Source organism: Cheilinus undulatus, linkage group 21 (assembly GCF_018320785.1).
Source record: "Cheilinus undulatus linkage group 21, ASM1832078v1, whole genome shotgun sequence".
NCBI classification, from domain to species: Eukaryota; Metazoa; Chordata; class Actinopteri; order Labriformes; family Labridae; genus Cheilinus; species Cheilinus undulatus.
The window spans coordinates 26,875,387-26,895,224 of NC_054885.1; the positions used below are offsets into that span (position 1 = coordinate 26,875,387).

At 43.6% G+C, this 19,838-nt stretch overlaps 1 protein-coding gene across 1 annotated transcript in view; it reads left to right on the forward strand.

The window, feature by feature from the left end:
* notch3 (notch receptor 3) overlaps positions 1-19,717 on the forward strand; it is a 29,604-nt gene extending 9,887 nt beyond the window's left edge. The window contains exons 3-33 of the mRNA XM_041778611.1: positions 1,428-1,570; positions 1,663-1,998; positions 2,676-2,798; positions 2,882-3,115; positions 3,209-3,364; positions 3,472-3,657; positions 4,695-4,808; positions 5,966-6,079; positions 8,223-8,456; positions 8,657-8,767; positions 8,869-9,061; positions 9,174-9,319; positions 9,640-9,873; positions 9,987-10,139; positions 10,295-10,523; positions 10,635-10,836; positions 10,961-11,117; positions 11,217-11,401; positions 11,509-11,641; positions 11,736-11,993; positions 12,086-12,198; positions 12,324-12,853; positions 12,954-13,280; positions 13,933-14,081; positions 14,176-14,401; positions 14,491-14,581; positions 14,720-14,888; positions 15,011-15,315; positions 15,463-15,610; positions 15,713-15,810; positions 15,914-19,717. Coding sequence (XP_041634545.1) covers positions 1,428-1,570; positions 1,663-1,998; positions 2,676-2,798; positions 2,882-3,115; positions 3,209-3,364; positions 3,472-3,657; positions 4,695-4,808; positions 5,966-6,079; positions 8,223-8,456; positions 8,657-8,767; positions 8,869-9,061; positions 9,174-9,319; positions 9,640-9,873; positions 9,987-10,139; positions 10,295-10,523; positions 10,635-10,836; positions 10,961-11,117; positions 11,217-11,401; positions 11,509-11,641; positions 11,736-11,993; positions 12,086-12,198; positions 12,324-12,853; positions 12,954-13,280; positions 13,933-14,081; positions 14,176-14,401; positions 14,491-14,581; positions 14,720-14,888; positions 15,011-15,315; positions 15,463-15,610; positions 15,713-15,810; positions 15,914-17,404 — 7,288 coding nt within the window. The 3' untranslated portion in view covers positions 17,405-19,717. The remainder of the gene's footprint in view (positions 1-1,427; positions 1,571-1,662; positions 1,999-2,675; positions 2,799-2,881; positions 3,116-3,208; positions 3,365-3,471; positions 3,658-4,694; positions 4,809-5,965; positions 6,080-8,222; positions 8,457-8,656; positions 8,768-8,868; positions 9,062-9,173; positions 9,320-9,639; positions 9,874-9,986; positions 10,140-10,294; positions 10,524-10,634; positions 10,837-10,960; positions 11,118-11,216; positions 11,402-11,508; positions 11,642-11,735; positions 11,994-12,085; positions 12,199-12,323; positions 12,854-12,953; positions 13,281-13,932; positions 14,082-14,175; positions 14,402-14,490; positions 14,582-14,719; positions 14,889-15,010; positions 15,316-15,462; positions 15,611-15,712; positions 15,811-15,913) is intronic.
* The last annotated feature ends 121 nt before the right edge of the window (positions 19,718-19,838 follow it).

The following is a 19,838-nucleotide window of genomic DNA, read 5'->3' on the forward strand; positions in this document are numbered from 1 at the left end:
TGGAAAAGACTGAACTCTTATTCAAAGTGTAAGGTTTTGTAAAGCTCAACTTTAATTTTGCAGTCCTAGCTTAGTTAAATTGTATTAAAAATGTTGAGGATGCTGACGATAATTACCAATTTGAGGTATTATCAGACCAAGACGTGGTTGTAATATTCAAAGATGCAAAAAAGATTGCTCAATAGGAAAGAGAGTCACTAGTTTCAAATTTTAGTCTTTGCTCCTGTCAAAAAGAAAGAAATAAAACCCCATTGTTGATCCTGCCCTGGGGTTTCTCTCCAATGAGAGAGAAAGTGCCCAGGGGCAGGCCAAACCCAGTCATCACTGCCCTGTCATCAGCATCAAACAGCCTGTTTGAAGAGGGGGCTTGTATCCAGCCAGGGGCTCCACTGTGGGTGTAGAGTTACCAGCTCATACTGGACTCCTTAGTAAGTCAAAACCTCAGCTAAACCCAGAGAGGACATCTACACGGAGCAATGTGAAGCAGAAGTGCAGCAATGGCAGAATTCTCAGTCCTGTGCTCAGGTGTTGGTCACCTGCATTTTGGTAGTCAGCAAAGCCCAGTACACTGTAGTGTCTGTACTGAACTGAATGTACATGAGCCATCACATGATCTGTGTTGGCAGCTGTGTTGATCAATTAGAAAAGCTATTCTGTCAGAACGAGTGAAACTAACAACAGAAAATCTTGCTGAAAACCCTTCTACATATACAAACTATCAGTGTTTCATCGAGATAATGAGCTTTTAGTTGCTATGCAGTTACTGGGAGAAGGATGTGTATGTTATTCCAACACCACAGCTGCTTCTCCTACTTGATTCATGTGAGCTGCGTGTAGTCCTTATTTTCTCACGTCAGTATTTTTTGGCAGTAGTTAATTTTCCAGACTGCTGGTTTTGGGTGTGTTCTTTTTCATATGAGAACAGAAATGAGTTGAGGTGGGGGAAACTGTAACATTCAAGGAATGTAAGCTGACATGGATAAAAGTTTGGCTTTCCATCTGGAAATATCAGAGTAAGTGCTGTATGAAACCAATAAGGAAAAGAGAGGTGGCCTCCCTCCATCTTTGTATCTTAAAGCTGGCTTTCAACCGTGTTTGTAGGTCTTATTTCATGAACAAGGTGTTGAATGATTTGAATTTGGGTTAAGCTATGTTCATACTAGTTCTCTCCAGGGTTTAAAAGCATTGCTTGTACCAAAGAATGAGTCAGGCCAAAGGTCTTGCCAAGGTGTCACTGGGCCGAGAACATGTTGGGAGCAGGGCTAAACAGGACTTTGATTGTCACAGCTCTGTCTCGAGAAGTCTGGCTTGTCAGTTTGTGACCTATTTGGACCTAAAGTCATCCTAATTTGTGCATGTGTGCTTTTTGTGTGTATGTTTGTACATGTTTGTTTATGCTCATGTCTTTGCATAAATTTGTCCATCAGATGTCGCCCTGGATTCATTGGTCCTCTCTGTCAGCAACTGGATCCCTGTCATCGGTCCCCGTGTCTGAATGGAGCAGCTTGCAAGAGTCAGGTGGTCAATGGTGTCCCACAATACACCTGTGTGTGCCAGAGAGGGTTCAGAGGTACATACATTGGTTGTCAGTTAAAGATTAAATCTGAGATAGGAGAATAAAAGTTGTTAGATTAACTAAATATGGTTCACCTCAATCCCCAGGCCAAGACTGCTCTCTCATTGATGCCTGTGCCACAAGTCCATGTGCCAATGGGGCACGTTGTGCCAATTGGAATAACCACTACAACTGTTCCTGCCCACCTGGCTTCCAGGGAAAGAACTGCCGCAATGACATTGACGAGTGCCGCAAGCCTGGCATTTGCCTAAATGGTGGCCTCTGCATTAACACCCATGGGTCCTTCCGCTGCCAATGCCAACCTGGATACAGCGGACGCACATGTGAGGTGTCCACCCTTCCTTGTGCCCCATCTCAGTGCCTTAATGGGGGTACCTGTCGACAGACCAGCGACCATTCCTACGAGTGTGCTTGCCTTCCAGGTAGGACATCCGTCTATCAGTGTAGTAGAGCATGTGCACACCACACAAATATTTTCAGTGTCAAAGAGCAGATCCCACTGCTTTCCCAGGACCTCAGCATGGCACATTAGGAAAACAGATTTCCCAGCCTGATGACGTAGCTGTTAGTGCTGGGATTCACTTCTCTCTCCCAGGTCAGCTTCCTGTCCACTATTAATAGCTACAGATGGGAGATGGGATGGTGGGAGAGTTGGAGTAGTAGTAGTAGTCAGCTGGCACTCTAGTCCACTACTCTGTTCACTACAGAAGGAATTTAGTTTATGGGCCTTCTGGTTTCCCACTGGGGAGTTGACAGGAAATATCTCTTGCCAGAGAGGAAGTCGTTGAAACTGTGAGAGATTATAAAACAAGCAAACACTGTGGGGAGTGCAGACCTCTCAAGCAGACAGGAGTCATGACTGTTGCTGGCATCGTGTGGGAACCGTCATAGTAAGATGTAAACATTCAGACACCCCCAGAACCTTTTTACTGCCCACACTGCCCTGCACATCCTCCAGTCTGGGAAATATGATTCAAGGCTACACTTTCAAATGCTTAAAGTCCAGAACCAGAGGGACCACTGAGTGTTTAATAAACTGGCAGTGTTTGTGTATTACTGTCTGTGTATCATAACTCTGCTCTTTCTCCATCTGTTTTAGGTTTTGAGGGACACAACTGTGAGAATAATGTAGATGACTGTCCAGGTCACAAGTGTATGAATGGTGGAATTTGTGTTGACGGAGTCAACACCTATAATTGCCAGTGTCCACCAGAATGGACAGGTATGGCTCTATTTTAAATATATTGTAGTTGTAATAACTTAATATTAAGTATGTCTGAGCCAATATCTCATCTGTCACACCAGGGCAATTCTGTGCTGAGGATGTCAACGAGTGTCTCATGCAACCAAATGCCTGCCATAATGGGGGTACATGCTTCAACACCATTGGTGGTCATACCTGTGTCTGCGTTAATGGTTGGACTGGAGATGACTGCAGTGAGAACATTGATGATTGTGCCATAGCTGTATGTTTTAATGGTGCCACCTGTCATGACCGTGTAGCATCTTTCTTCTGTGAGTGCCCTGTGGGAAAAACTGGTGAGTAGGTTTGTCAAATGGCCCCTGTTCTCCTTTAAGGCATAGCAGCTTGATTTAAAAAAATGCTCATATCTTCACTTTGCCTCTCTACAGGTTTGCTGTGCCACCTTGACGATGCGTGTGTGAGTAATCCCTGCAATGAAGGGGCAGTGTGTGACACTAATCCACTAAATGGGCGTGCCATTTGTACCTGTCCTGCTGGCTTTGTTGGAGGTGCCTGCAACCAGGACATGGATGAGTGTTCAATAGGTAAGTCTGACTTTTTAACAGTTTTCAGTGATGGGTTTAGGTGCTCATATGGTCTGATTTATCTTTAAATGTGTTTCACTTAGTAATTCCAAGCCTTCTGCCTGCAGGTGCCAACCCCTGTGAACATTTTGGAAAATGTGTAAACACAGAGGGTTCCTTTCAGTGTCAGTGTGGTCGTGGATATGCAGGCCCACGCTGTGAGATTGACATCAATGAATGTCTGTCCATGCCTTGCCAGAATGATGCTACTTGCCTGGATCGCATTGGGGAATTCACATGCATCTGCATGCCAGGTATACTGTCCTTTTAGGCTGCACTTCAGTTACAACAATACAGAGCAGTGTAGTTTAGTTGCACAACACAGCCTGACATGACAGCCCAAACAGTAGAAGATTTGAATATTTAAATTTGACTGTCTTATTTATATTCTGGGTGCTGCCATATTTACTGTCAGTGCAGACTGTTATGTAATGTATACCCATTGATGTTGGGGCATTGAAGACACTGCTCTTCTCTCAGTGAGCTGTACAGCCAGACAGGGTATTACTTTGGACTAAGTGATGGTTTGGACACTCAATGACAAAACACAGTGAAACTCTCACGCACAGTCCTACATGCATCCTGGGGTTTGGGGAACTATACAAATTAGAGCTGGGAGTTGGGTCTATAGGACTGGAAGTGAGAGAGGGCCAGCAGTAAGGGGGAGGAGTGTGCAGTGAATACTAATGAGTAGTAGAGTGGTGGGAATGGAGCAGAACAATAGGGCCCCTCTGTGCTCCACTTTGCACCCCTCATACACACAGAGAGGGAAAGAGGCCTTTTCCCAGAGCCTCTCCCCCTCCCCCTTAATTTTCAGAGACAGACTCTTCCTCTTCACCCTCCTCATCATCAGCCAGCCTGGCAAAGCTCATGTGGAGCTGCTGATTACTTCTGAGTCTATGCTTGCCTTTCCTCACCATGATCTACACTCTTTTTCACCTTAACGAGGAAGCCCTACACAGTTTACTAACACTCAATGCAGAACATTCAGCCAGTGAATAGGGCACTGACCCAGGGAGGTGCAATGCTCTATGGACAGTAGCTTCTGGCGATTTCAGATCAGTAGAGTGGGAGCACTGGGGATGCTCTTTTTATTCCATGCTGTAGTTCAGTGAAGACCAGTGTCCCATGAGAGAAAAGTTTCCCACAGTTCTTTACCCCTTCACAAAGAGTAGACAGTTGCATGGTCTCCATGTTGGCCTTGAACTAACATGCCCATGCATAAAAGAAGGGAGAGTCTGCTTCAGCTGCAAAATTCATTGTAAATTCAGTTTTAACTTCTGTCTTCCAGGCTACATGGGGACTTACTGCGAGATTGATGTTGATGACTGTGAGAGCAATCCATGTGTGAATGATGGCATCTGCCGGGACATGGTCAACGGCTTCACATGCACCTGCCAGCCAGGTAAGACTGATTCTTTTCATTCCACATGTTTATTTCTATTCATCCTCAACTTAGTGACAGAATCAGTAGGAACAGAAAGCAGGGTTTAAATGTCCCAAGATCCAGACAAGGGAGGGTCAGCCTTTCTGTGTCTGCCTGCTAGTTTGTAGAACCAGCACTCATGTAAAAAGACAGGACCAAAAGGCTGCCTATACTCTACTTTTGCCAGAACAAAGACACTATTGTGACCCTCGCCCCCCTCCTCAGTGGAATGTGGAAGGGACAGCAGTCTCCCTCATCCTGCCCTTGTAGTGGTGGGGAACAGCAGTCCTGTTAATGAGATTCTTTTCCAGGTCCGCAATTTACATCTGGGACAGACGTCCCCCCTCCACCCCCCATCTCACTATTGAGTCAGTGGAGCTGATGCAGGAAGGGGTGGGGGGCTCCCTAAAAGAGAAAACAATCCCACCGTCTCCTCTCCCCTTCCCCTCCCCTGCTTGCAGCCTAAGCACCGACACACAGACTATCTTGACACTGTTAATCAAGTGAGCGGTGTGCTACCAATGCACCAATTCACCCCTGTCTGGGCACTGTGCCCACTTTTCCTCCAGGCTTCGCAGTTTCTCAAGATTTTCAAATTATAGATCCTCAAAAGAAAAAAACACCCTCCACCACCACCACGACCAATGACAGTAACAACAACAACAACAACAATAATAATAATAATAATAATAATAATAATAATAATAATAATTTTTGTCCTTGTCATTGCAGACCACTCTCCAAACATTATACAACAACGTAAAGCATTTTCAGAGTAAATCATTAGGCTGTCATCCAAAAATTATATACCACTGGTTTATCAGTTTAGAATAATTCATTTGATGATTTGAAATCTACTCTGTTTTGAGTAGATTTTAAGTTCTGCCTCCAAAACATTCAAGGTCACAGTCTTTACATCGTATTTTGTTGGTGGTCACCTCCACATGGGTCCAAGTGCACAGATGACGAGTTCTTAACCAGTCGAGATGCTCTTAAACCCAACTTTAGCCCTCCATCACTGACCTACCCCAGACCTCTGCCCTTCTTCGAAGAGACAGAACTGCCCTCTGACCTAAGCATGGAGCCTTCAACTGGACTTCTCTCTGACCCTTCACCTCTATGTTTGTATGTCCCAGGGTTTACTGGCACCATGTGTCAGATCGACATAGATGAGTGCGCCAGCACGCCCTGCCAGAATGGAGCAAAATGCTATGACCGGCCAAATGGGTTTGAGTGTCGCTGTGCTGAAGGTAAGAGCTTCTCTACCTAATAGTTGTTAATGGAGAGTTGTTGGAAGATACACACTTTGAGATGTCTCCCCAGGGCAGATGATGCTAAACCACTTGTTTGAATATGTTTGGTCTTTTTGAAGTGTTGAGTGTTTTGAGGGGTCAGCTATTTCTCTGGATGTCTGCTGGCCAAGCAGACTGACTTGAGGCCCCTAATCCCACTCTTTCCCTCACAAGCTCTAAAGATCATGGGGTCACTGAGGACCAGCAGTTACCAAGACATGGGTCTTGGTCATCACCCCAACATCTGTTCATCTTTTAAATCCCCACAGACAAAACCACCTTATGTTGTATCTTCACTTTCATTCCTTCACATTCAGTCATGGCCATGGTTTGAAAATGAGCCCAGGTGCAGTGAGATATTAAATGCCTTGTGACTATGGCTAGATTTGGTAGCTGTTTATATGTATACATTGATATTTAACATGTTTGAGAAGACATATGCCTATGAAAGAGCCTGTTTCATTGTTTCAGTAGCCAGCTGCTTGGTATTCCCTGTGTTTGTGGGCCCCTTCTGTTGAGTGAAGTGGTCCTGTTTGACGTTGTGCAGTCTATTGTTCCCTCTGCCACAGAGAACAAAAGCAGGACTGGGGGCCTGTGTAGGGCCCTTCTTTACTGCTTTACCCAACTCAGCACTGCTCCACACACATAGCACACAAACCAACACTTACTTTCCCAGCACACAAGCCGGTTGACATGACAACCACAATTATCAGAATCCGAATCCATTGAAGATTTTACTTAAATAAATTTATACCATGGTTCTGGTAATTCCATTGGTGTCCATTAACATCTTTAAAATGGACACCATTCGAACTTCACAAGTAGTCCTGGTCAAAAAAATCATTACACTGTTTAAAATGAATGCGCAGCAACCATTAGCCGTTACTCCATTAGGATTAACTATAGCAACCTGAGACGGTCATATTTTCTGAGCAGGGAGTACAGCGCTGCCAGACTAAGGAGCCTGCCAACCGGCGTCAACCATCATTTAACTGATATAAATAAAATGATAGACTCCACGTTTAGACCAGTCACATAAGACAGCCCTATCTTTTATATCTGATGTATGTCTTGTTTCCAGGCTCACCTTAACACTGAGAGGTGTTACTCACTTCCCTCCTGTTCTAACTGCTCTAAACTATTGTCAGAAAATTCAAATAACATAAACAAAAGAAAAGAAGCCATTATTTCATTGTAGAGCTAAAGGAAACGGTTCTGATAGACTGGCATGACAATATCTGATAAATATTGGCGTGTCTGACTAACAATCAGCACTTGCAGGGTGTGGACAGCTCTGTTTCACCTCTTTGACCTTGTAGTGCAGAAGGAGGACTTATTCTGTTTATTCAAAGAGCTGGTCTGCTAAAACTAAGCTTTCTATCAGATGACTGTTCATGTTAGCGTTCAGGTTTATAGTCTGATCACAGATGACTCTCAGTCTCACTCGTCTTCATGTCTTTTCATTGATAAATCGTTCAGAAAGTACGCTGAGCAGACTAGTGTTTTTGTTCCATTCTGACCTTGTATCTATGGTCTGCCCTATTTACTGGAGTACTGAACTATGTTTACATTACCTAAGAACGTTATGGGATTGGAATGGCTATTCCAGTTATTAGTCAAACCCTCAGGCATTGCTAGGGGAAAGAAATTGTTGTTTTAGTAAAACTTTCTATTTTTTATCATAAACATATGAAATTATAAATTAGTAGTTTTATTAATTATTTCCGTTTTCAAGTGACCATGGTATAAGCGGGTTAATACCCTTCGAGGTGTCCAATTATCAGGGATTAATGGACTTCGCATAGGCAACTGTCCTCCGCTGGGTATTAGACAGTTCAGGCCTCCACGTCATCCATTAATCCCTGATAATTGGACACCTCGTCGGGCATTCACCCTTACATACAGAAATGGGTAAAGGAAGGAATTCTAACACTGTTTTGGGGAAAAAGAGGACTTGTTACAAAAAAATGACTTTCAGGGAAAAGAATGAAAAGTGTTTAATGATGGAACTGATTTTAGGCAGCAAGTATCTGCTGCATCAGACGACCACATAGATATTGAATTGAAATCTCTATGTGCATCTTTTTTGATATATCTGCAGGTTATGAAGGGACCCTGTGTGAGAGTAACATCAACAACTGTCAGCCTGACCCCTGCCACCATGGTACTTGTATAGATGGCATTGCCAGCTACACCTGTAACTGCGACGCTGGCTATACAGGCTATCGCTGTGAGAACCAGCTCAATGAGTGCCACAGCAACCCATGTCAGAACGGAGGCAAGTGTGTGGACTTGGTCAACAAGTACATCTGCCAGTGCCAACATGGAACCTCAGGTAAGAGGGGAAAAATCAAAGATATCATTGAACCTTGTAAATTACAGCTTTTTTTGGTTAATGATTCAAAATGTGTAAAGCAAGTTAACATTTGAGGAAAATTTAAGATTAACTCTGTTGTATGATCATTCTGAAGTTTACGTTGCTATCAAGAATGATAACAAACAGACATAATCTAATAATTGTTTTTGTTAACACAGGCATGAACTGTGAGATAAACTTTGACGATTGTGCCAGCAACCCATGTGATTATGGCATCTGCAAAGATGGAATCAACCGTTATGACTGTGTTTGCAAACCTGGTTTCACTGGTAAGGCCCTCTAATCATTTCACCATACAAGTGATATTAAATAATTCCTCATCAGAAATGTTGCCAAGCATATTTTGATTGCCTCACATCTTTCTGACTAGGTCCCAAATGCAATGTGGAAATAGACGAGTGTGCGTCTAGCCCCTGTAGAAATGGGGGTACATGTGTAGATGAAGAGAATGGATTCCACTGCCAGTGTCCTGAGGGCTTTAAGCCGCCCTACTGCTACTCACAGGTGGATGAGTGTGGCAGCAGCCCCTGTGTCCATGGCTCATGCAGGGATGACATAAATGGGTATGAACTGTTACAGCTTCAGTTTGAAGTGACTCTTGTGTTCAAAATAGCAAGTTTTTATCCTATTAGACTAGTTTCTGAATTATTATCTAAACTTGTTTATTTTTTGTAGATACCGCTGTGATTGTGAGCCAGGGTGGGTGGGAAAGAACTGCGACCTTGATAGAAATGATTGTTTGCCAAGTCCCTGCCAGAATGCTGGCACATGCATTGATCAGCTCAATGGCTTTACCTGCAAGTGTCGTCAAGGTTTCAGAGGTATGTGTGTGCACAACTCACAGTGACTTCATGATTTAAATTAGATAAAATATAGATATAAAAAGTTTAAAATACACCACATGCATGCATTGTAATGGCACAAAAGTAGCTCAAAGACCTTTAGACATTGATCAGGCTGACAGATTTGTATCATTTTCTCTATTATGTCCACCTTATGGGTGTATCAATTTTCTGCCTCCCCCTAGTGGTGTACTGGAAATATGCAGATACTGTTGCTTGTTTCAGACCAATTCTTAGACTTGGTCAGTAAAAATCCTTTTATGTTGCATGTGTTATTGACTGTTTCTGTCGTCCAACAGGTAACCTCTGCCAGGTAAACATCAATGAATGTGCTTCAAGTCCCTGTTTAAACAAGGGTACCTGTGTGGATGGTGTGGCAAGTTTCACCTGCATCTGCGAGCTTCCCTACAGTGGACCCACTTGTGCTGAGGTCCTTACTCCTTGTTCCCCTAATCCCTGTGCCAATCATGCCATCTGCAAGCACACACCGGACTACTTGGGTTATCAGTGTAACTGCCAGCAAGGGTGGCAAGGTTAGGAAAATTTCATACTGAACATCTCAGTATAATTAGTCTGTATGTCTGAATGCACTCAAATTTATTACCCCAACTCTAATCTTATTGTCCCCCCCGTCTTTCTTTTTCAGGTCAACTGTGCAACATTGATGTGAATGAATGCATATCAAACCCGTGCAAAAACCGTGGGACATGTACTAACACACTTGGGGACTTCTCGTGCTCCTGCAGAGCTGGATACACTGGGCTTACCTGTGAAACAGACATCAATGACTGTACCCCTAGTAAGTGCCATTATAAACATAGGATGCTTAAATGCTGTCATCAAACATTAACATGAGGAAAACTACATTATCTAACAACCAAATCTCATCTCTGTGGATGAATGTACATCATTTCTGTACTTGACCAAAGTGGCCCTCTCTTTTTGTGTTATCAGACCCATGCCTAAATGGAGGTTCCTGCACAGATGGTGTAAACTCCTTCCATTGTAGCTGCCTGCCAGGTTTCACTGGTCCCCGCTGTGCTTTAGAGATCAACGAATGCCAAAGTTCCCCTTGCAAAAATGGAGGAGCATGCACAGACTATGTGAACTCTTACACCTGCACCTGTAGACCTGGCTATACTGGCATCCACTGTGAAACCAACATCCCTGACTGCACTGAGAGGTGAGTGTGTGTTAGTGCAATGAAGCTATCTGATGTTGTGCTTTAAGACAAATGATGTGCACATCCACATTACAACTGAAGTTGAATCTATACTGTCTTTTATATCCACAGTTCTTGCTTCAATGGAGGAACCTGCACAGATAAAATCAATGGGTACTCATGTACCTGTCGTTCAGGCTTCACTGGTTCCCACTGTCAGTATGAAGTCAACGAGTGTGACTCCCAGCCCTGCCTCAATGGAGGTATCTGCCAAGATGCACTGGAGTCCTTCCGTTGCTCATGTCCAAAGGGCTACACAGGCAACCGCTGTCAGGTAGACACACCTTCATGATCACTCTTAAAATATTTTTATTAAACCTTGACTCTTACAGCATTTATGCTTTTTAAAAACAATAAAATTTCCTCCATCTCCCATCTTCCTCCATTTTGCCTACTAGACACCAGTGGACTGGTGCAGACGTTCATCTCCTTGCCAAAATGGAGGACGTTGTCGACAAAAGGATGCTACTTTCATCTGTGACTGTACTGATGGCTGGTCTGGACGTTATTGTGACATCCCAAGGGTCTCTTGTGAGACAGCAGCACGCCAGAGAGGTATTTCTATATTCTTTTAATGCTGACATTTGACCTTTAGGTCTTCATTTGTATCATGAGGCGTTAAAGTTAGATCATGTTCCTAATTTGTGTTATCAGGACTCCAGACAGATGAGCTTTGCCACCATGGTGGCCACTGTGTCAACTCTGGGAATGCCCATTTTTGTAAATGTCCTTCCGACTACACTGGAAGCTATTGTGAAAGCCAAGTGGACCACTGTGAAGACAAACCTTGCCGCAATGGCGCCACCTGCAGGGGATATGTTGGAGGTTACCAGTGTGATGTAAGCCATTGCTCTCTTTAGCTTCTCAATCATATTTTTATTAAGTTATATTTCACTTGGAACAGAACCGTGGCAGTAATATAACTTTTATATGTTCTAAATTACAGTGCATGCCAGGTTTTACTGGGCAGAACTGCGAGATAGAGATCAATGAGTGCCAGTCTCATCCCTGCCAGAATGGCGGCACCTGCATTGATCTAGTGGGACGTTACATCTGTTCCTGTCCCCCTGGCACACTAGGTATGCACAGGATTTTTTTTTTACGCTAGAGCTTAGCTGTATGTGACTGACAGACAACAGAATAAAGATGTACTCATAATCCTTTCCTTTATAGGTGTTCTTTGTGAGATCAATGAAGATGACTGCGCTCCACCCCTAAGACCCCGTAGTGCCCCTCCTAAGTGCCTGAACAATGGCACCTGTGTCGACAGAGTAGGTGGATACCGCTGTAATTGTCCCCCTGGATTCACAGGAGAAAGGTGTGAGGGGGACATAAACGAGTGTCTCTCTAACCCCTGCAGTCCTGCCAACAGTCTAGATTGCATCCAATTGCCAAATGACTACCAATGTGTCTGCAAGCCCGGATTCACAGGTTAGCCTACTTAGTGCTATTTGGCTTTTAATTATCCTTGTGTAAAACTCCTATCTTTAATTACAAAGCTTAACAATTTAACCTGTTTTTAGGTCGGAGGTGTCAGAGCAGGTACAGTGTATGTGAGTCTCAGCCTTGTCAGAACGGAGGTGCATGCTCTGTATCCAGCAGCTCTGCAGTGGGATACATCTGCACATGTCAACTTGTAAGTGCTGATTTACATTGAATGGTTTTTAAAAACATATTAGACTTTACAGTCTGAGCATAACAGGTTTATATCAGTGTTTTGAAAGTCAAACATCTAACTATAAATATTTTGCTTCTCACTAGGGATATACTGGGTCAAACTGTGAAAGAAGTATGTCCTGTCGGGAGCTGTCCTGCTACAATGGAGGGAGCTGTGCACTCACTACAAGGGGAGCGCGTTGCACCTGCGTACCTGGTTACGGCGGGCCCCAGTGTCAGCATCGCAGCAACGAAGGCTGTTCTTCCCAGCCTTGCCGTAATGGAGGGTTATGTACTGAAGAGACTAGTTTTCCGTTCTTCCATTGCCAGTGTGCCAGTGGTTGGACGGGTAAGCGATGTGAGCAGAGCAGCGGGAACCCTGAGCTCTCAACACCCTCGTGCCCCCTTGCAGACTGTCACAGCAAAGCCAATGATGGTGTTTGTGACAAGGAATGCAACACATTTGCCTGTCGTTGGGATGGTGGTGACTGCTCTCTTGCAGTTAATCCTTGGGCACGTTGTGCAGACCCTCGCTGCTGGCGTGTCTTCAACAATAGCCAGTGTGATGAATCCTGCAACAATGCTGACTGCCTCTATGACAACTTTGACTGCAAAAGCAAGGAAAAAGTGTGCAAGTGAGTTCCTTTAAAAACTTCAAACAGGTTCCTCCTTAATTGTCTTACACATAGAAATCTAGAAAATGTTGACTAATCACTCTGTTTGTTTCATCTTCAGCCCCATATATGAAACTTACTGTATTGATCACTATGCTGATGGACGATGTGACCAGGGCTGTAACTCAGAGGAGTGTGGCTGGGATGGCTTGGACTGTGCAAAGAATGTTCCAGAAGACCTCGCTGATGGCTCTTTAGTGTTGGTGGTCCTTCTGCCTCCAGAGGAGCTTCTCCGCACCAGCACAGCTTTTCTGCAAAAATTAAGTGCTATCCTACACACATCATTGCGCTTCCGTCTGGACCGCAACGGTGAAGCTATGATCCGCCCCTACACCCGCAGAGAAGCACGCCTAAAGCGTGAGCTACAACCTCAGCAGGAGGTCATTGGGTCAGTCGAGCACACAGTAAAAATACACTAAGTAACTTTAAAAACGCACATTGAAATTCATGGGTATATTACTTGTTATTCATGAATTATATTTCCAGTTATAGTTGTTGTTCTTATTGCACACATCTTGTGGGAGACATACACACAAAAATCAGGAATCAAGGAAACAGTTTATTCAATCACGCAATAAAAAGTTGACAGTACCACCCATTCTTACAAGTCCAAATTTCAATATCTGGTATGACCTCCATTTTGTCACACCAAATCAGCCACTCTTCGAGGCATAGATGTTATGAGGCCATTAATCTGTCTCTGTGGGATCGCCTGCCATTCCTCCTGAATAGCTGTACGTGCCTACACGTTGTTAGTCAACAATTTATCCCATCCCAATATTTCACTCACCTACCCAGTTTATACACTTGTGAGTACAACTCTCATGAATTGGTCTGTGGTTGAGAAAAGGCACAATCAGTCATGCAGAACAAAGGTATATTGTGTGTCTGAGAAGTTGTTTGAAGCATCTGAGTACATCTCATGACAATTCTAGTAAATTTTACCATGTGCGTTTTTAAAGTTACTTAGTGTATAAAAGTTGAAGTCTTCCTTTTAGATTGTAAATATCTAAACAACTGCCTTTCTGCTATTCCTATAGCTCCATAGTGTACCTGGAAATAGATAACCGACTGTGCTCCCAGGACCATGAGGACTGCTTCCCCACAGCAGATAGTGCTGCAGACTATCTAGGTGCCCTGTCAGCTGTGGAAATGCTTCGCTTTCCTTATCCTCTCAAAGAAGCCCGTGGTGAGTAGAAATTAGAACAGGAAATGAAAACCAAAACAAATGCTGTATACTTGAGTGTATGAATGTGTGGTAACTGTTTGTCTTCCCACCTCAGGCGAAAGGATTCCACCCGATTTCATCATACCTGAATGGGGAAAGCTGATGCTGGTGATGATAGCCTTTTTTTTTGTGTTGATCATCCTTGTGATTGGCATGTTGATTGCCCGTAGAAAGAGAGAGCATAGTACCCTTTGGTTCCCTGAAGGCTTCTTCCTTAAGAAGGAGCCCAGCAGCAACAAAAACCGCAGGGAACCTGTGGGCCAGGATGCTCTGGGAATGAAGTGAGTAATAAACATGTAAACTTTGTTTATTTAGATTTAATTAGCTTCGTTGTGGTTGATTTTTTTTTAACATAATAATCTATAACCAGGCACATGACAAAAACTGTTGAAGAATCCCTCCTTGGAGACCACAGCGACCAGTGGATGGATTCAGACTGCCCTGAGGCAAAAAGGCTAAAGGTCAGTACTGCAACCTGATACAGTTAAATCAAATTAGCAATCATTTCAAATATAAACTTTCATAAAGATAAATATGTAAATCCCACAAAACACATATAAATAGCAGTTAAAACTGATTCTCTGTTTCTGTGGGTTCAGGTTGAGGAGCCCAGTATGCTTTCAGACAGTGAAGATGCAGTGGACAGCAGGCAGTGGACGCAGCATCACCTTGCTGCCGCAGACATTCGTGTGCCTCCAACTATGGCGCTCACACCACCACAAGGAGAGTTTGAAAGTGACTGTATGGATGTTAACGTCAGAGGTCCAGGTGTGATGATATTCTAATACGGCACTGTAAAATGTGCAGTTGTATTTTGTTAGGACCTTGTTGTTATGTTGTGCTCTTGATCAGACATAAACTCAGCCATGTCTGTTTTCACCTCTTATCAGATGGTTTCACACCTCTCATGCTGGCATCATTCTGTGGAGGCGGTTTAGAGCCTGAGATAACAGAAGAGGAAGAAAATGAGGAGTGCTCAGCCAATATAATCTCAGACCTGATCTACCAGGGCGCGTCCCTTGCTGCACAAACAGACCGCACTGGTGAGACAGCACTTCACCTGGCTGCCCGCTATGCTCGTGCTGATGCTGCTAAAAGACTGCTGGATGCTGGGGCAGATGCCAACGCTCAAGACAACACAGGACGAACGCCACTACATGCTGCAGTGGCAGCTGATGCACAGGGTGTCTTCCAGGTAAACAAATCAACAAACAGTATAATACTTTACTATACAATATATTTTAATATCCACATCATTAGAAAACAAACATGATTTATTGTAATACGTTTAATCATGTGTTGCACTGATCCAAATTTTAAACCCAACTTCTCCATCCCCTAGATTCTGATTAGAAATCGGGCTACAGATCTAGACTCTCGCATGTATGATGGCTCCACTGCATTGATCCTAGCAGCACGGCTAGCAGTTGAAGGCATGGTAGAGGAACTCATCACTTGTCATGCTGATGTCAACGCAGTTGATGAACTGGGTAAGTGTGTTCACTTAACAGCTAGTGGTTGTCCCGATGCAAATGTTTCTGCTAAATTTTAACTTAACAGATGGAGTCTTATCTCATTGTTTTCTTTTTCAGGTAAATCTGCCTTGCACTGGGCTGCAGCCGTAAACAATGTGGATGCCACTGTTGCCCTGCTGAAAAATGGTGCAAACAAAGATATGCAAGATCTCAAGGTATGGATCTATATCAGCTGCTATAACTCAAAATTTAAATCAGTATAGGCTAAAAAGAACTATATTGGTCTCAAACAAAGCCTTTATTTGTTTGTTGCTTCAGGAGGAGACTCCGCTATTCCTTGCTGCACGTGAGGGAAGCTGTGAAGCAGTGAGGGTGCTGCTGGCTCACTTTGCAAACCGAGAGATCACAGACCACATGGACAGGTTGCCAAGGGATATTGCCCAGGAGCGCATGCACCACGACATTGTTCAGCTTCTCGATGAATACAACACAGTAAGGAGCCCCCAGGGTCACGGAGGGGCTGGACACCACCTCACAGGGGGGCATACTCTGTCTCCTCTCATGTGCCCACCCAGTGCCTTCCTTCCAAGTTTGAAAAACACCCCACAGGGCAAAAAGAACCGTCGTCCTGGAGCCAAGGGTTCAAGCCTCGGAGGCCAACATGCTGCCAGTCTGAAGGAGTCAGTCAAGGCCCGCAATAAGAAGCTAACCTTGGACATGCAGAGTGCCTTACTGGAGAGCTCAGTTACACTGTCCCCAGTCGACTCTCTGGACTCACCCCATGGGGGAGCTAGCAATGCTGGCTACATCACAAACCCAACTTCCCCTGTGGCAATGCCATCACCAGGGCTCTTTCACTCCTCTATGTCAGTCCCAAACACCCCAATGGTACACAGTAGCATGCTGGAGGGAGGAGGCCCCTTTGCCGTTTCTTTAGCACAACTAAACGACCTTGGAGCTGGAGGAATGTCATTGCAGGGTCGTGTCTCCATGGCCTCAGATGTCAACCATGGCTATGTGCTGAGTTCAGGGCAGATGGGGATCAACATGGGGATGGTCAGTCCTGTCAGTGTGCCCTTTGATTGGCACAGTCGAATGCCCAGCTCCTCCCAGTGTGGTCAGCAAGTTGTGAATCTTGTGCAGAGTAGCCAGGCAGGCATGCATCCACAGAGCCCAGCCATGCAGCAGCAGAACATGCTAATGCACCAGCAGCAGATCTTCCATAATCCTATGCTACAGCCCACCCCTGTAACCTCCACACCCACTATCAGCCCTGTGAAAATGCCCACAATTGCTGAGCAGCAGAAACAACAGCAGCAGCAGCTTATCAACCACTCCATGACCAGCCAGCAAAGCATGGCCCGGATGGGTACCTCCACACCACCAACACCCCAGACGTCCCAGCCCCCACCTTCCTTCTTCCAGCAGCAGCAGATGCCTCAGCAACCCTCTCAGCCCCAGCCGCCTCCTCAGCCCACACAGGCATCTACACCAACAGCCCAGCCCACTCAGGCTCTTCCTCCTCAGCCTAGTGGTAGCACGACAGGAACAGAGGATTACCCCACCCCTCCCTCCCAGCACAGCTACTCATCTGCACTTGATGCCACGCCGAAGCATTACCTCCATCTGCCCAGTGAGCACCCCTACTTGACCCCATCTCCAGAGTCTCCCGAGCCCTGGTCCAGCCCTTCCCCTCACTGTGTCTCTGATTGGTCGGATTCCACACCTAGCCCAGCAGTTGCTGGTCCTGCCCAGACCCAAATTACTCAAATCCCAGAGGCCAATGGCAAGATGCAGGTGTTTGCATGAAGATCTCATGGGCCCTGCTTGAAAAGGGACCTGGGGTAAAAGAATTTGCTGACTGGCTCTTGGGCTTGTCTGTGTTTATATGTGTCAGCCTGTTTCCAAGATTTTCATTGGATTTGGATTGACTATGTTTATCAAGAGGACCGTCTGCTAGTGATTACTGCAGAGAAAAAAAGTAAAGGGAAATGTGTGTTGTCTGAAACAGCAGACAATTTAATGAAGTAATTCTGTCACAGATGGACTTGTTTTTTATTATAAAAGAAGTATATGAAGAAACCAAGTCTTTCATTTCAAAGACTTCGGGATGCTCTCTTTAAACTAACAAACATTTTAAAAAGTAGATTTAAAAAGTTAAATGTTGAAGGGAATTGTTTTATTTTTATTTATTATTTTCTCTCTGACCTGCTTTTGTAGATGTTTTTCCCATTTCTGTTTGAACTTGTCACATAATATCCCAACTCGTATATGGACCACCACTATTTTTTTATTCAACCAGTGTGTCAAGTGATTGTAAAGGAATATAATTCATTACTCAGAATGGAGAGAGGACTCTTCGCCTACTCTGACTGATATTTAAAACAGCTGGCAAGGATAAACTGGTTATAGCAAATACAGAGAAATGTTCAGTGGTAGTGACATATTTTGATTTGATTACACTGTGGTGATGGATCACTTTTCATATGAGTATTATGAATGAGAATGTAGATGAGTGTCTCTAAAGCACTTCAACTGACTGGCCATAAATGGCAGTCATGAGTGAAACTAGTTTGAATACAATTAATATTTATGTTATTTTGGCAACATTTTTTATGGCTTTTCAAAAAACGTCAGCAGAGTTGTTGCTGTAATGCCCTCATTCCAGCTGTAGTTCCTCACTGACTCTATTGGACTGTTACCAGTCGGACTGTTAGCAATGATGCTGCCTTGTTGAACTGAGCTGTCATCCACTTTAAGAAACTGTTTCAGAATATTATTTTGCTTAAAAATCAGCAGTTCACTGCCCTTTTACCCTTGTTTACTTTTTATGTTTTATCTGTTTTATACTCTGTATATTTGTGCAAACCATGGATACCTTTCTTAACATCACTCCAGATGTACTAAGCTATGCTTATCAGCTGCTATTTTATACCACTCTTCCCTGCATTCCTCCATATCATCTGTCTTGTGTGAAGATGTGCCTTTTCAACATCAAGTACAGAGCAGAAGCAGATGCACACAGGTTGAAGTTTCTTCCCTTGAGTCTGCATCATGTATTTTTGTGTATTAAACAGAAAAAAATTATCAGTGACAGTGTAAGTTTTGTTGACACTCGTGTTGTCTTTGGAGGAGTATTGGTCAGTGTGCAGCTGCTGGACTGTGACTGCTTTTGCCCTGTCACTCCTCAGGGAGGTGTTTAATGGCATGTAGTGGAACTGTTTCTGCTGCATCAACAGTAGCCTCCAGTCCAGAGGTAAAGAGTTTCATCTTTAGATGGTTGTTTAAAGAGAATGAAGGAAAAACACTACTATGTAGTGTGGCACTCTTTCAACTTTTTACAACATTTTGTGATGACACTCAGATATCAAGCTCACACCCTCTGTTCTATCTGACCTACTCTTCATAACAACCACCTGAGTACGTTACGTCTCTACCATACTAATGGTATCATATCATAATGGTTACTGATAATAGGTGGATTATAAGAAAGTACGTTTTTAATTTTCATCTTGGGGCACCATGAACAGAAATGAGAAGGCCATCACTTTTACTTACTACTATGTGGTGACCGAACACTGCCCGTGGCTGTGTCAAAAGACTGATTTAATTTGTCATTCATTGTTTTATCCTCTTCACTATAGATTTAGTTTGTTTTGTCAGACCTGGGAAACATGTTGTTCACAGTCCAGTTCACTTTTTTTTTTCCTGAAAACTGCCTGTTTGTTTGTTGTTGTTTTTTCTATATAAAATTTGTCTTTTAATTCCTCTACCAGGTCGCACTAAGTCATGTACATTTCAAACTCCCAACTTCTGTTTGTAAATATGGTTGTTCTGGTTAGTTCTTTGCTTGAGAAGTCTTATGTTTCTTATTTGATTATGTACTAAAAAGGACAAAAATAAAGTGTACTTCATTTAGCATTATTTGAAGCCGAGACTGTGACTGATATTTTATTGGTCTTGTGTTATTAGAACAGTCATAGACAGTTTCTATCAATAATAATTTCTATACTTGTTTAAAAGTAGTTCAAAAATCATTGTACATAAACCTCTCCACAGTTTTCTTTCTACCGTAAAAGTTGTAAAATAAGTAACATATATTAAAAACTGTAGGGAACTACATTTTGTGTCCTTGTGTTCAATATTTTTCATATTTTAAAGGAGGATGTTTATTGATTCCCATATAGTAAACTTCACAATTAAAATAAGGTGAAAATGCAGTGTACTGAAATGAAAATTTAAC